The sequence below is a fragment of the Talpa europaea genome (genome assembly GCF_964194135.1).
Source record: "Talpa europaea genome assembly, chromosome: 1".
Classification (NCBI taxonomy): Eukaryota; Metazoa; Chordata; class Mammalia; order Eulipotyphla; family Talpidae; genus Talpa; species Talpa europaea.
Genome location: NC_140073.1, coordinates 23400643 through 23415764, shown reverse-complemented (window position 1 = coordinate 23415764; position 15122 = coordinate 23400643). Strand labels below are relative to the sequence as shown.

General features: G+C 33.6%; 1 protein-coding gene across 1 annotated transcript in view; it reads left to right on the top strand.

The window, feature by feature from the left end:
* The window catches only part of ELP4 (elongator acetyltransferase complex subunit 4), a gene marked incomplete at both ends in the record, with an annotated part of 187764 nt that continues 172642 nt past the window's right edge, over nt 1-15122 (top strand). The window contains 3 exon segments of the mRNA XM_084228749.1: nt 1-223; nt 5239-5274; nt 13337-13458. Of these exon segments, the coding sequence (XP_084084875.1) occupies nt 1-223; nt 5239-5274; nt 13337-13458 (381 nt within the window).

Sequence of the window (15122 nt, the reverse complement as noted above, 5' to 3'; positions counted from 1 at the left end):
ATGGCGGCCGCGGCGACTTGCGGCACCGGCTCCGGGGGCCCTGGCTCTGTGGAGGCGCCAGCCAGAAAGAACAACGTTACCAGTTTCCAAAGGAGGGATGCTAGAACCAGCGGTACCGACAGCGGCGGTGCTCGGCTAGTGTCCATCGCGGGCACACGACCGTCGTTGCGGAATGGACAGCTGCTGGTGTCAACTGGGCTGCCAGCCCTGGACCAGCTCTTAGGTCGGTTCAGAATGGAGATCTGGGCTCAACAGAGGGAAAACTTAGGGAGGGGACCTGTCTGGGGAGACACCCTGACCCCACATCTCTCTTTGACCCCGCAACCGCAAATGTGGAGAGCACAGTCCTGTGTGATAGAGATGATGGGGAGGAACGGTTGCAAGGAGACTTGTAAATGCTGTTAACCAAACCTGTGTTGATGCTCCCACTTTCTATTCTGGTTCCTGCTCACCAGACTTTTTCTACATTCTGAGTTCCTTTTACCCTGAAATCCTTCCTCGTCAAGGGGAGTCAGTAATGTTTGAAGACGGTTTAGCCTTCATCTAAGATCCCCTCCTGGTCACTGAGTACACTCTTCTGCTAATCCCAGGTAGTTTCTGGTTTGAAGTAACCTGCAAAACTTGGTTTCATTGAGAAAATTGGCTTCATTAGGAAAATGCTGAAAAAAGTAACTTCCCTTCACCAACACCAGACTTATTCAAATCTAGGTCTGAATTTTTAAATAAATCACGTTGGCTTTTAAGAAAAGAACGTTAAAGGCTAATGTGGATCCAAAGTAGTTTAAAGCCTGTTATTGAGATTGACTGTCATACCCATCTACGTTAAATGTATATACACACATACACGTTTTTATTAAATTTTCTATATGTATTTTGCTTCTCAGAGCTGTTTTCCAAATAATATGTTTAAAGATAACTCACATTTTTTAACAAGAAAAAGAAGTCCAGGTCTTAGGTTTTCTTATAAAATCGCTATAATTTTTCAGGAGAAATCTGCTGATAATATGCATGTTTCATAACTATGTTGAAAGGACTTGACAGATTAGATTAGTCGGATAGAGCTGTTGTGTTAATAAAGCCTATAAATTAATTCCTGTCAAAATGCTGCTTCCTTAAAACCATTGTGTTTATATTTTGTAACTTTTTCATAATATGTGACATGTGTTAGTTAAATTTTGTACATTTTCAAAAAAATTAGTGTTATTTCATAATTGGATTCATTTCTATCTAAATCTGGTTATTTCCATGTAAATGTAACTGTTTTCAGTTGTTTCAAGCCTCTTGCCTTCCTAAATTTCATTGTATTGTAAAAAGAAACGATTCAAAATATCTAGTTGGCAAATATTTATCTCACTTTTTTCCCTTGTGAACCTTTTGTGGTGTCATTCTATGTTCAAAGGTAAAGCTTGAAATCTGTTCCTAATCCTTAACTTTTTTTTTTATTCAGTGGAAAGATGTAACTTCACTCACTAGGTCCTGAAATTCTTCCCCAAAATACTACATTTCTGTTGTATCTGCAGTTCCTCACTGAAATAACAAAATGTGTCTAGCACAGTCCCTAGCATTGAGTAGGTTTTTAATAAAATCTTGATTGTGTAGGGAGAAACCTGGACAAGAGTTTATGAAATTTACAGGACAGAGTTATTTGAGCTAAAAAAAAAAAAACCTCAGAAATTAAGTGATAGAAACAATCACAAAATTAGTGACAGTCTGGGCTAATCCAGATATTAGTCTCCAAATTTAGTGTTCTGCCATTTAAGACTAGTAGTTTATGATGTCTTAAAGCACCCACCAAAAGGTAGCCCATCCACCATATGTGCATCTACTTTATGTGTTCCTACAACTCTCAACTTGAACTATGATTTTTAAAATTTTGCAAATTTCCTTGGGGTTGGAGAATGTAATATTTGGCTGAAACAAGCTTCTATTAAAAGTTAGTGTTCACTAAGATGATTGGAAATTTTATATTTTGCATGTGTACAGTTAATTCTGAAAGTGCACAACAATTGAAGAAGTTGTTATAATAATAGTGAACTACATTGGAATAATAAATATTTCCAGAAGTATTTGACTTGCTGTTGACTTAAAAAAAATTTTTTTGTGTTTTGATATTCTATAATGTTTCACCCTCTGGAGATAGCTCTTTACATTTGTTTTTCATTAAAACATTATTTCAAAGTGAAATATGGATTGTGTATATATATATACACACAAATATAAGCAATTCAGATTATATTGTTCTCAAATGTCACTTGACAAAGATTTTAGCAAGTATAATATACTATATTGTGACAAAATATAATGATAGTATGATAGCAAAAGGAAGCCAACTGTGAATTTGTGATTGTTGCCTAAATACATTGTAGGGTTACTGTGTCACAAATATTGTTTTGTCACAGTAATGCATGCAGAGATATTTTACCATTGCCACTGTGACATCATTGTAATTTAAACATAGATGTAGAATTACTTGGAAGGCATAGAGGCTAACTAAACATTAATCATTTTCTTTAGATCTTTAAAACATTATCTAATCATATTGGGGCAATGCTGAAGATTTGTCACATTAAAATCAAGTTGGGAGAAATGGAGGAACTTTGTGATTAAACGTGTGTACATGTCAAATATTGAAGAAAAAACTTGATTTTAAAATAGTTAAAATGGCTTCATTTTATTCCCCGCGACCAAATTTCAAAATGACCAACCTTTATTAAAGCCAAGCTAAATTTGAGTCTAACAAATTTATATAATAGGACCCTTTAGACAAAAAGAAAACTGCCTTTTGTATACAAATCTAACAGATTATTAATTTGACTGATGAAAGTCATTTAAAAGTCCCATTTATCATGTTTTAAGTAATGTTCAATTTTACAAGCATTAGAATTACAACACAGATGAGGGCCTCTCTGGTGGCACAAGGGGTTAAGACATAACCTATGAAGCTAGCCTCAGCCACTGAAGCACAAATTCAATCCCGGCCAGGTAGCAGACCTCTCCTGTCTCGCCTGCTGCTCCCCTCAGCTATGCATTTCAGTCAATCCACTTGTGCTGTTCCCCACTCTGTCTTTGGTGAATCCTCTCACCCCCCACACCTCTGGCCTGTACCCCAGTTCTTGTATGCATAAATAAATAAATATTTTTTTAAAAAAAGAATTATAACACTGATGAGATCTACAAAATTGAACGGTGTTTCCTAAATTATGAAGAACAGTACGTGTTTAGATTACTCCTAGAAAACTATCTTCTTATTGTAATCTGATTTGTATAAGATTTGTTTAACTAGTTCACCAATAGGAGGTATTCTTATTCTGATCACAACTTACGAATTAATGATGTATTTTTTCCTAATCAGAAAATAATTGTGAGGATAGTAAGTGTGTAGCTCTTAAACTGAATAACTTTCTGGACCAGGCATCTGAGCCAGGCATCACTTTATTAAAATGGGAATCTATCCCTTCATCTATTCTCATCTACCTACTGTGAATAATATTCACAATTGTTTTAAATGTTCTATTACAGTGAAAACTTTACATAAAAACCTAATATGAGTAGGCATGAATGAATATTATGGCAGTTTAGACAAGAAGTCTAAATCTTTATAAGAAAAGATCAAGGAAAAAAGCTAGTTTTTGTAGCACCTGCTCTAAACTAAGCACTGTAGTATCTGTTATGTGCTTATATTATTTTTCAGCTCCTTAATACATGCAAAATGATTAGGTGGATGTCTCTTTACATATAAGAAAAAGTAGGGAAGTAAGGTGTTGGAAAGTGTGATTTTAAATAGTCAAAATGAATCAAAAAGTTGGTAGTGGTCTATGATCTACACAAATTATGGAATGAAATATTTAGCTTAATGTTGCACCAGACAAAATCTTTTTGTTCTAATCCTTTATTGTAGTTATCAAATGTTGTTCAGTTTATGTTAATCTCTTGACATCCTGTATAGTCTAGTTATGAAATGCTTTAATGCTGTATTGTAAGTCTATATGTAGAATGAAAATATGTATTTAGTCCTACAAAAATCTACTTAAATATATAATGTACCAGCTCTTATAATTTATAAAGTTTTCTTCTCTAACAATTTAGAATATTGTATTTATGAAGAGAAGTTGCCAAATGTTGCATTGTATAATGCACATATGTTGCCAAATTTCAAATCTTGGGAGCATTGTTATTTATGCTATTTTGAGGCAAAAATAAACACTGTGAAAGGAACTTTTTCACACTCACTTTTTCTATATAACATTTGCTACTACAAAACTTACTTGGGGAAGTTTCTTGGGGGAAATTTCTTTATTGGTATTCTAAATGTTTCTTTTAGTTTTGTACTTAGACACACAAACCCTAGTAATATCATCAATTGTCCAACAATTCTAAGTCATTTCTTTTTTAATCTATTATACCTTAAACACATTTCACTCTAATATACATATTTTACATTAAGTGTATTTAATGTGTGCAACACTGATTACATATAGCAATATTTTTATGAATGTTTTACAAGCAAAATATCAGTAGTTAGATCTCTTTTTAGTATGGTTCTCGTTTCCTAAAACTCAATTTTAAAATGATTTTAATAAATAACTTTGAATTAAATGTTTATGATCATATTACCCTGATTCATATATTTTAGAGAATGTTTTCTAGTAATATTGAAAATGTTTTTGTGATTGTGCTTTTATTGTTTGTAATCACAAAAATATTCATTTTTAAGTTCTAAATATACTTAACACCATATCCAGACTTTGTGTTTATTATTTATGAAAAAAAGAATTTGTTATAATTACCCGTGTTTTTCTATAAGACATAAAATTTGAGGACAAATGTTAAGTTGAATTTCTATTATAATAACTTTTTATTCCTATGTTGTACTTCTGTAGTACTAAGTTGCTGTGCACATTTAGGTCTCTGTTACTGAGTTAATTTATTAACAAGGGCTAAATATAACATTATTGGAATGCTTAACCAGTTATATTGAATGGTTCATGATCCTATCACAGGAAAAAGGATAGTACAGTATATTATGAAAGTAATTGTAATGTGTAGTATGTAATTACATATAATATATAATTATTTCATAATAGCACCTTAAGCAAAGTATTGCAAAGGTAATTAAAATGTTGTTCTCAACTGCAATTTTAAAGTTATTGAAGTACCTGTCCTTGATAAAACCTAACTTTATGCTAAAGCGTGTGAAAAGGTAAATTAATTTTCTTCTTGGTTTCGTTTCATTTCCAGGTGGAGGTTTAGCTGTTGGAACAGTTCTTCTAATTGGTTAGTATAACATGCACACTTTGCTCTTTGTGATCCAGTTTTCTGTTGGGCACAGTGATTTCATGGGTTTGCCTATTATGAAATCAAAAATTAAGTCTCTTTGAGAGTTAATCTAAATTGGAGAGGATTGCTTTAAGTTCTGTTAATATTGATCTGAAATTGAAATTAAATGGGTAAATATATCTAAAAATTTAGCTTTTATAATTTATAAATGTTCCAATACATAGTGTCCCATCTTTTTAAAGACTCAGTTGAGTTTGAAGAGTCTAAGTATTTTTTTTTAAGAATTATTTATTTATTTATTTATGCATACAAGAACTGGAGTACAGGCCAGAGGTGCAGGGGGTGAGAGGATTCACCAGAGACAGAGTGGGGAGATGAACAAGCAGATCTACTGAAATATGCTGTTGAGGGGAGCAGTGAGCAAGATAGGAGAGGTCTGCTGCACCTGTTGGGTCAGCTCCCTGGCTGGGGCTCAAATTCATGCTACAGTGGCTGCAGATAGCATAATAGGGCTGAGACTTAACCCCTTGCGCCACCAGGGAGGCCCTGAAGAATCTCAGTCTTTAGAGCGGAGCTATTACAATGATTAGTGTGAAGAAGTTTGTATATTGATAAGTCCATTGTAAATATTGCAGATACATGAAAGGTGATGGTGGTGGTGGTGGTGGTGGTGATATAGTGCATTTTACTTAACTCTTACTATGGGCCATGCATTGTGCTAAGTGCTTTATGTCTTTTTTCACTTAATACAGCAATTTTGTAAGATATTACAGGTAAGGCATGTTATACCCCACTTTATACAATGGAAAATGAGGCTCTGAGAGATTAGTGAAAGAATTAGAATTTGATATCTGGCATAACTGAAAAGCCTGTGGGTGTTTTTTGTTTTTTTTTTTTTTAAATAAGCTTGTTGCTCTGAAAATTCTTAATTTACACTATCAGCATTTCTCTCTTCCAGTCATAATTTTTTTTCTTTCAATTAGTATAAGGATATAGAGAGACTACTAAGATTTCCAAATTTGCAATCTTTGGAAAGTGTTGCTTTGTATAGTTACAGTTTACTACTACGAAAATGTGGTACATTTGTTTTTTAAAATTATACAATTTATTTTGGACGTGTGTCCAGTCACCATATCTGAACCCAATAATTAGTTTCCATATGGCTCTTAGCTACAACATATCTGCCAATTTCTTACCAGTCATTTACTTTGATTGCTACAATATAATTTTCTGGACATTTGCCTAGGTTTTAGTGTCCAAGTCTCTGGATAATAGACAACTTTTAATAAACAGTTAAGTCAAATCCATTTTATAAAATATTTGTGCACCCATCAGTGTTTAAAGTATTGTTTAATTATTTTGGAGACATAATCATTCTAGAAGTGGTGATACCAGTTGCTTTAATTTTTTTTTCTTTTAGTAAATAGTGAAAAATTTTATTGAAAAACTAATTCCTTGTTTTACCATAAATAAATAAATACATAAAATACAAATGATACTTAGAGAAAATTAGGTTGTAATTTCAGTTCCCTAGTCTCAATACACAATTTATATTTCTATATAAATAATAAGCATGGGAGTATTCAGAATGTTGTTTTTTTTCATTTAATATATCTAAGAGTTCAGTACATGTACATTCTTCTTATTTAAATAGTTATCTACTGATAAATTTAAGTCTGTTTTTTTCTGTTACTAACAATACCATTGTGAATAATCTTATATATAAGCTTGCCTACATATATAAAATATATGTAGAATAAATTCCAAAAATAGACTCAACTGATTGAGACAACTTATGTAAATTATATAACATATAAAATATTCAAATTGTGTTACATATTATAAGATTGTTCTCCCAGGAAGTTATACCCTCTTACACTTCAACAGCTTTGGGAACACCAGTTTATCCTCACCCTTGACAACATTGTATAGTATTAAACATTTTTAACTTTTCCAGTCCAAACAAGTAAAAAGTGAAATTTCATCATTTGAACCTGGGACTTTGCTCTTTGATGATAATAAATTTGGAAAGTTATTAAAATGGTGTTAAAAATATGCAGGTGTGGGGCCTCGCTGGTGGTGCAGCGGTTGAGCGCTGGGTTGCAAAGCTGCCCGCAGCCTCTGCGTTGCCGGTTTGATCCCCAGCTGCTCCCCGGCCACCAGAGGAGGGTCCCACGTGGCACACAGACCTCTCCTGCCGCCCACTGCTCCCTTCAGCAGTGTACTTCGGTCCTTCTGCCTGCTCTGCTCCCTACTCTGGCTCTGGTGAATTCTCTCACTCTCCTGCGCTCCTGACTGTACCCAGTGCTTGTATAAATAAATAAATAAATCTTTTCAAAAAAAAGAAATTGCAGGTGATTTTAATTATTTTCTCCAGGGGAAATATATGTAAATGATACTAAAAATCCAGTGATGGTTGATAATTCATATTCAATAAATGTTTACTGAACACTCAGGTTTGTACTAGGTATTGGGATTATAAATAGAAATTAGATATCTCTCCTTTTAAGGAAATTTTCTTCCATATAGGAGACATATGGAACAAATAATGATACTATAATAAGTTAATACCATAATAAATGTGTTTATTTTTATTATATTCGCTCATTGTTTATAACTAGTACAAGGATCTGGTATTGACCTTTGTGCATTGTTCTTACAACCAATAACCTTTGAATAGTTTAAAGATGCACTTGAATTTTCAAAGTAGGCAATTGTCTTTTGCAAACATTGACAATTGATCTCATCACCAATTTTGGTATCTTAGAAGTGAATGTTTCCATAATAAAAACTGAAAAATAAGGGAGTAGCTTTGGAATCAGGTAGTGAATAAAAGCTGAAAGATTTTTGAGGACAATGTTAAAGAAAATACAAATTGCCATAAACAAATTGTCCTTAGGTATCTGTATTTTGAGGATATAGTCAGTAAAGGTGAAAAGTTGAGGTCCATGTTATTGGAAGCTAGAGGGAGAGGTATCCCCTTTGGGTAGCAGCAGATCCCTGCAGTATTGTCCGCAGATATGTAAACATAATATAAGCTTAATGAACTTGGTGATCAAGCTATTTTTTTAATAATGATAAATAAGAAAAAGCTCAAAAATAACTAAAACACTACAAAGTCTGTGCTCTTTGTCAGTTCACCTATGTATTATACGATGTATTCAATAACTGTTCAATTAAAAATTAGATAAAATAACAGATGTTAAGCAAAGACCTTATTTTTATAGTCTGATCTTTATTTAACCCTAACATTTTGATTCTTTTCAGTATTATTTATGCCCTACAATCAACTTCTTCAAAGTGTATAAGATTTTTAATAGTACACATGATTAGGTAAACATAGTTTTATCATTTATTAACTTGTTTTCTTTAGAATGGCAAAAATTGGAAGCATCTTTACACTTCTTTGAAAGATTAGATTAGTTTAGGAAATGGATGAATAGTTTTAAATACAAACTAAATATGAAGGTAGAAGTTCAATTGTTCAGAACTTAGGGCATTACCATATTACTCATCTTTCAAAGATTTTTTTTAATTCTAGAAGTAAGAGAAAATGAAAGCCTAAAAATTATTAATAATTTTTATTATTATTAATTGCTAACTTTTTAGCCACTCTCTTGAAATATATTACTCATTTACCAAGTCAATTGTGTGGATAAGTGTGTATGTGTGTACATGAGTGTGGGCTTCCAGAATAGTGGATCTATTTTCAATAGCAGTGTAACTACAGAAACTAGACATAGTGATACTACCAGAAAACCTAGGATGAGTCTGCTTCAGACCTTCTGAATACAATATAATAAGTATATATGAATGCATAAAAGGCCATTTCTGAGGGACTCCTGCATTTACTTTGAAAATTGCAATTAGACTTTCCTTAAAATATGTTTCATACTTTAGTATCAGTATAGACTTTGAAATGTTTTATATTTTTAATGCTTCCTACCAGTGTTGTAAATAGGTAAATTTGGAATAGCTTAAAAATATCAAAAATGAAAGGATGACAAAAATATTTAGCTTCTTTTAAAATAAAAAGTCTTGATCTATTTATAGAGATATTGAACATCAAAAAAAGTTTAATAGAAGTCAAATTTTGGAAACATTAAAATATAAACTCTGTGACATTAATCTCTTACATTAATTTATAATTTTGTTCTAGAAGAAGCTAAGTGACACACTGTTAGACTATTAGACTAGTTATATGCGCTTTGTGTTAGTACCCTATTCCTCTGTAACCATATTAACACAACTTAAGAGTATCTTAAGGGCAACATACTTTGATTATCTCACAGTATCTGTTTGTCCAGAGTACAGGCATAGCTTAACTGGGTGCTCAAGCCCACAATCAAGTATCAGTCAGAATTCATTCTCCTCTGAAGGCTTGAGTGAGGAAGGATCTGTTTCCAAGATGCAGCATTTGGCTCCTTGCTGACTGTCAGAGGCTCCTTACTTCTTCAAAACCAGCAAGGGGGAATGCCTCAGCCAAACAGATGTTACAGTCTTATATAACAGAAATAACATCCTATCACCTTTGCCATATTTTTCTGGTAGGAAGCAACTGACAGGATCTGTCCACACTGAACAAGAGGAGATTACATAAAAGCATAATTACCAGGAGACAGAAATCATGGGGATCACCTTGGAATTAACCATACTTAGTATTTTTTATGTTATTATTCTATATAATAACAAAAACTAAGTTCTCTCAATTCTCTCATTGGATATTACAGTATTTTTTGTGACTTTCTTAAACCTTTTTGAATTTGCCAAGCTGTACTTTTCTTCTACATCATGTAATAAATTCTGAGAACTTTTGTTACAATGCATGAACTGGCAAACTATAGTCTGCTGATTGGCGGTCTACCCCTGTAAATCAAATTTTATTGGAATAGAACCATGCTTACTCATTTATACATTGTCAGTGGCTGCTTTTATACTACATGGGTAGAAATGAGTAATTACAACACAGACTATATGGTTTACAAGGGTAAAATATTTACTTCCTGACTCTTTAAAAAAAAAAAAAAAGCTTACCTATCCCTGTTTTGTATTATTATATTTTACATTCTTGTTGATTTATTGTAGTTTTAATTTGTTAAAAAACTGAGCTAGCACAAACTTGCCAGTGTTTTTTAGTAAAGCCACCTCATGTTTGTTTTGAAACATTTAAGTGCATACAATATGAATGTTCAGTGCTGTTAGGCATTATAAATCTTGGATTTTTACCTTTTATGAACTTAAACCAAAAGTTGGTTGCACATGGAATAACTGAGTAGTACATACAATAAAGAGGGAGCGTTTATTCAGATGTAAGTAGCATGAAAAAAGTGTAAATCAAATTATAGGTAGAAATGGAGGAGAAAAGCACTCACATGGAATGCTGTACTAGCAAATGTGTATATGAGGATATCAGAAGAAAATGTCTAGGTAATAACCCTTATAAAGTGGAGAGTATTTAGGGCTAATCAGAGGGTATAAACTTCCCTTATCTTCAAATTCTACACCATTCCACTAAATCTGTGCCTCTTCTATGATCCCTGCATCATTGAATCTACCAAGTGACACATACCAGAAACCTGAATAATGCCCTTATTTCTCACCCTCTGCACATTCAGTAATCATGAAATCCTGAAAGTGTTTCATTTTGTTTTAATTGAGATAATGTTGTTTTACAACACCATATGTATTTTAGGAGTATAAATTCAGACCTCTTCAAATGTATGTTACCCACGACCCTGCCCATGTCCACCACCAAAGTATCAATAATCCTACATCACAGGCCATTCTAACTCCTGAAGGTTTTTAACATTTTAAGTATTTGTAAATTTTTCCCTCTACTACTCAAATTATTATAAAAGATTCTTAAGTTGTTTCCAGTATTCCCTTGCTTCAGTCCATTTTCATTACCAGAGCCAGCAGGAACTTTCTGATATGAAAATATGATTGTTATATATCCTGGCTTAAGACCTTGCTGTGCTCCCTACTAACCTTAGCATAAGGATCATGATAACTTGGACTATAAGGCCTTTAATTACCTGCCATTCCTGATTCACTTTAGCCTTATCTCATTCTCTAACCTCCTTCTTTAAGCTTTGGAGTTACCACCCTAAATCTTTTTTGTTTTAAAGATTTTATTTATTTATACAAGAGCTGGGGTATAGGCCCGACGCACGGAAGGGTGAGAGAATTCACCAGAGACAGAGCAGGAGCAGAACAGAGAGATGACTGAAGACACTCCTGAGGGGAGCAATGGGCAAGGCAGGAGAGGTCTGCCATGCCATGTGGGAATCTCCCTGGCCAGCTGGGAATCGAACCGACACTGCAGAAGCTGCGGACAGCTCCACAGTGCTGCCCTCAACCCACTGCGCCACCAGGGAGGCCCTCACCCTAAATCTTTAACTCCTTCAAAGTACCATTCTCTCACCCTCTTCAGGCTTTTACTTTTTTCTTGATTCTTCTTTTTTTCCTAACTCATCCTTTAGTTCTCCATTTAGGTATCTCTTCCAGAAAGTCTACCCTAATTGCTGATTTCCTTCCCCTTATTCCTCCTATGTATTTTTATAGTCTTTTTTATTTTTCTTATTATTGGCACTTGTTATAATTTATTGAAAATACCTGATCATGAATCTTACTCAGTAGAGTCATAAGATCTGTAACAATAGGAGCTCTGTAGGGGCACAATGAATAAATGTATCCATGATTGGATGAATGATTTGAAAGTCTGTCTAAAAAAAATAAGGTTTTTAAGGTGTCTAAGAAAATGGTAACTCTGAGAGCAGTCTCAGTGCAATCAAAGGGACAGCTCATTTGAACTTTGATATCAAGCAGCAATTGGTAATCCTGTTGTATTCTATTCATCCGGCTTTATCCTATACCTTGGGAGTTTAATAAACAGTGTAATTCCATTTCTATATGGCAGCCCATCAAATATTTGAAGGAGCTCTCTTGCATTCCTTTGGTCTCTTTTTCTTCAAGCTAAATAGCTCATTTCTCATGTCACATGCTTTCAAATCCCTTCACCTTCCTGGTTATTACATTTTGAATATGCCTTAGTTTTTGTAAATCTCCAAATGAAATAAATTATCGTCAGTCTGGTCAACTACTATAGAATAGAACAGGACAATCATCTCTCTCAACCTAGGAATTAGACTATTAATTCAGGCCAAAAGTACATTTGCTTTTTGGCAGTTCTGTCACATCATTATCATTTTTGTTTGCCCAATGTTATGGGGATGCACTAAATAGATTAATTAGATACTTATTGTATAACCTCAAAATTTGTTTCACAAAATTGGTATAATTTTTATCTTGAGAGACTAGGTTTTTTGGGGATTTTTGCTAGTCTCTAATTAGATAATCTTCCTCCTATTAGTTTATCCTCTACATACAACTTTTGAGAGAATAAGGTCATAGCTACTATAAGGGTCTGTTTGTGTGTGTGTGTGTGTGTGTTTCTGAGTATGGGAGACAGAGAGGAAAAAAGGAGTTTTCAGCCAAACAGTAGATCTGACTCAATTATAAGACTAAATAGATTTTTATTTGTTTTCCTTTAATTAATTCTGTAAATATTTACTAAGTATATATGAGCTTAATACTAATGACAATGAGATGCATTTTTAGCAATAAGATGCATTCTCTGCCATGAAAATCTTCAAGAATTAAATACCACTGTAGAATTAACAGGATGCCCCAGAGCACAATGATTATTTCACCCAGCCTTGAGGTAAAGTTCTCAAAGATGGGGTTATCTAATTGGGTCTGGTATGATTTGAGGAAACTGCCTAGCCAAAAAGGTAAAATAATTTATGCAAAGGTCCTGAGTACTAGCAAAAGCAATTTAAACTATGGGTATATATAAGATTACTAGGAATTGTATTCAGGTAAGAAAAAACTCAAAACCCTCACTTATTTAGAAAGATAGGAAGAAAAAGAGGAACTCCACCATCTAGTTTAATTGTTTATTGTCACTCTTCATTAATGATAAATCAACCAGCATTTTTGCATCTGAGTATGCTTGGTACATGGTAGAATACTAGCTGTATCTTTTTCTTTTTTACAGAAGAGGATAAATACAATATTTATTCACCTTTGCTCTTCAAGTATTTCCTGGCAGAAGGAGTCATCAATGGTCATACTTTGTTGGTTGCATCTGCAAAAGAAGACCCTGCTGACATTTTACAGGTAGAGCCTATACTAATTCAGTATTGCAGTTTGAATATTTCATGAAAATTGTTTATATATGTAAATAAATAAGATGCATTTGTTGAACATAGTTTCATTTTTAAAGTAATGTTCTTGAACTATTTAACTTAAACTTTATATCAGATAGAGAAAATTAATAAATTATTATAAACTGACAGTAAATAAAATTAATATAGATATGATAATAAGAGAACTCTGTAATAATTTAAGTAGAGAAAAAGAACTGCAGAATATTATCAGATATCCCCAAAAGCATAAATTAGAAGTTACAGAAATTAGAAGTATTCATTTATTAGTATTATTTTGCAAAGCCAGAAATGATTATCTTATAAAAAGAAGCACTAAAATATGTGATGGATATACTCTTATCTTTTTTAAACCAAAGCACACTTTCCATCTTAGAGAGGACAGTTTTGACTTACAGAAGTCTTGATTTTTTTTTTTTTTCAAATAGGATATTTTCATTCAATGCATGGTCTGCAAAGTGGCAAATGACTAAGTCATTTATATAGAATTTGTGGCAAAATAAATACTAATTTACAATAACACACTGAACAGCAAACAAACTTCTACACTCAAGCATATGTCATTATACTGCAGCTAAAACTGACAATTCTTTCAGATGGGTTAGACTTCACTTATTAAATAAAACTGTCATAAAATGCAAAGGAGAAACCTTTGTATAATATGAGCTTATTATAAGCTTACTTCATAAAAAATTTCCCTACCATAGTGCAGGAAGAAGAAACCTAGATTAAGACGACCTTCGAAGACAGAACTTGGAGTTCAGGGAGACCAAGGCAACTAGTATTTACAGGAAAGAATTCCTGAAAGAAGAGAGCTGCACATTAAGAGAACTTTGGAAATCTGCATAAGTTCTTCCTCTAGCATGCAGATGAGTAGTCATCTGTGCATACATGTCAGGAAACTACCCCCCTCTTGCTCTCCTTCTTTCTCTCTCCCAGCCTGTAACTGTGGTCAATGAGGAGTTGCCTACAATCTTTTGAGAAAAGAAGAGAAGTTTGAGGCCTGGTTTACAGATGGTTCTGCACAATATGCAGACACCAACCAATGTGGATAGTGACAGCACTGTTACTCGTTTCTGGGAAATCCCCAAAGAAAAATGATAAAGGGAAACTCTCTGAGTAAGCAGAACTTCAAGCATTATCCATACTTGTTCACTTTGCTTGGAAGAAGCAGTGCTCAAATGTGCAAAATATATACCAGTTCATGGGCTGTGGACAATGATTTGACTAGATGTTCAGGGGCTTGAAAGCAACATGATTGTAAAATCGATGACAAGGAAAGTAGAGGTATGTGGATAGACCTATATGAATGGGCAGTAATATGAAGATATTTGTTCCCTATATAAACAGCAAGGGTCACTGCAACAAAGGAAGATTTTAGTAATAGTGCCTACAGTGACTCATTCTGTCAATAATAGTCAACCTGTTATTGTTCAGTCAACAATCAATTAACAGTCAATCTGTTAGTCAACCTAACATCATCCACAGTATTGCTTCTGATCAAGTAGCTCCCTTGACAACAGATGAGGTGCAGTGGGCCCAGGCTCATGGAATTCGCAGTTCCCTGACATCCTAAGGCAGCTCTGCCTTAACAGAACAAGAGAATGGCCTTTGAAG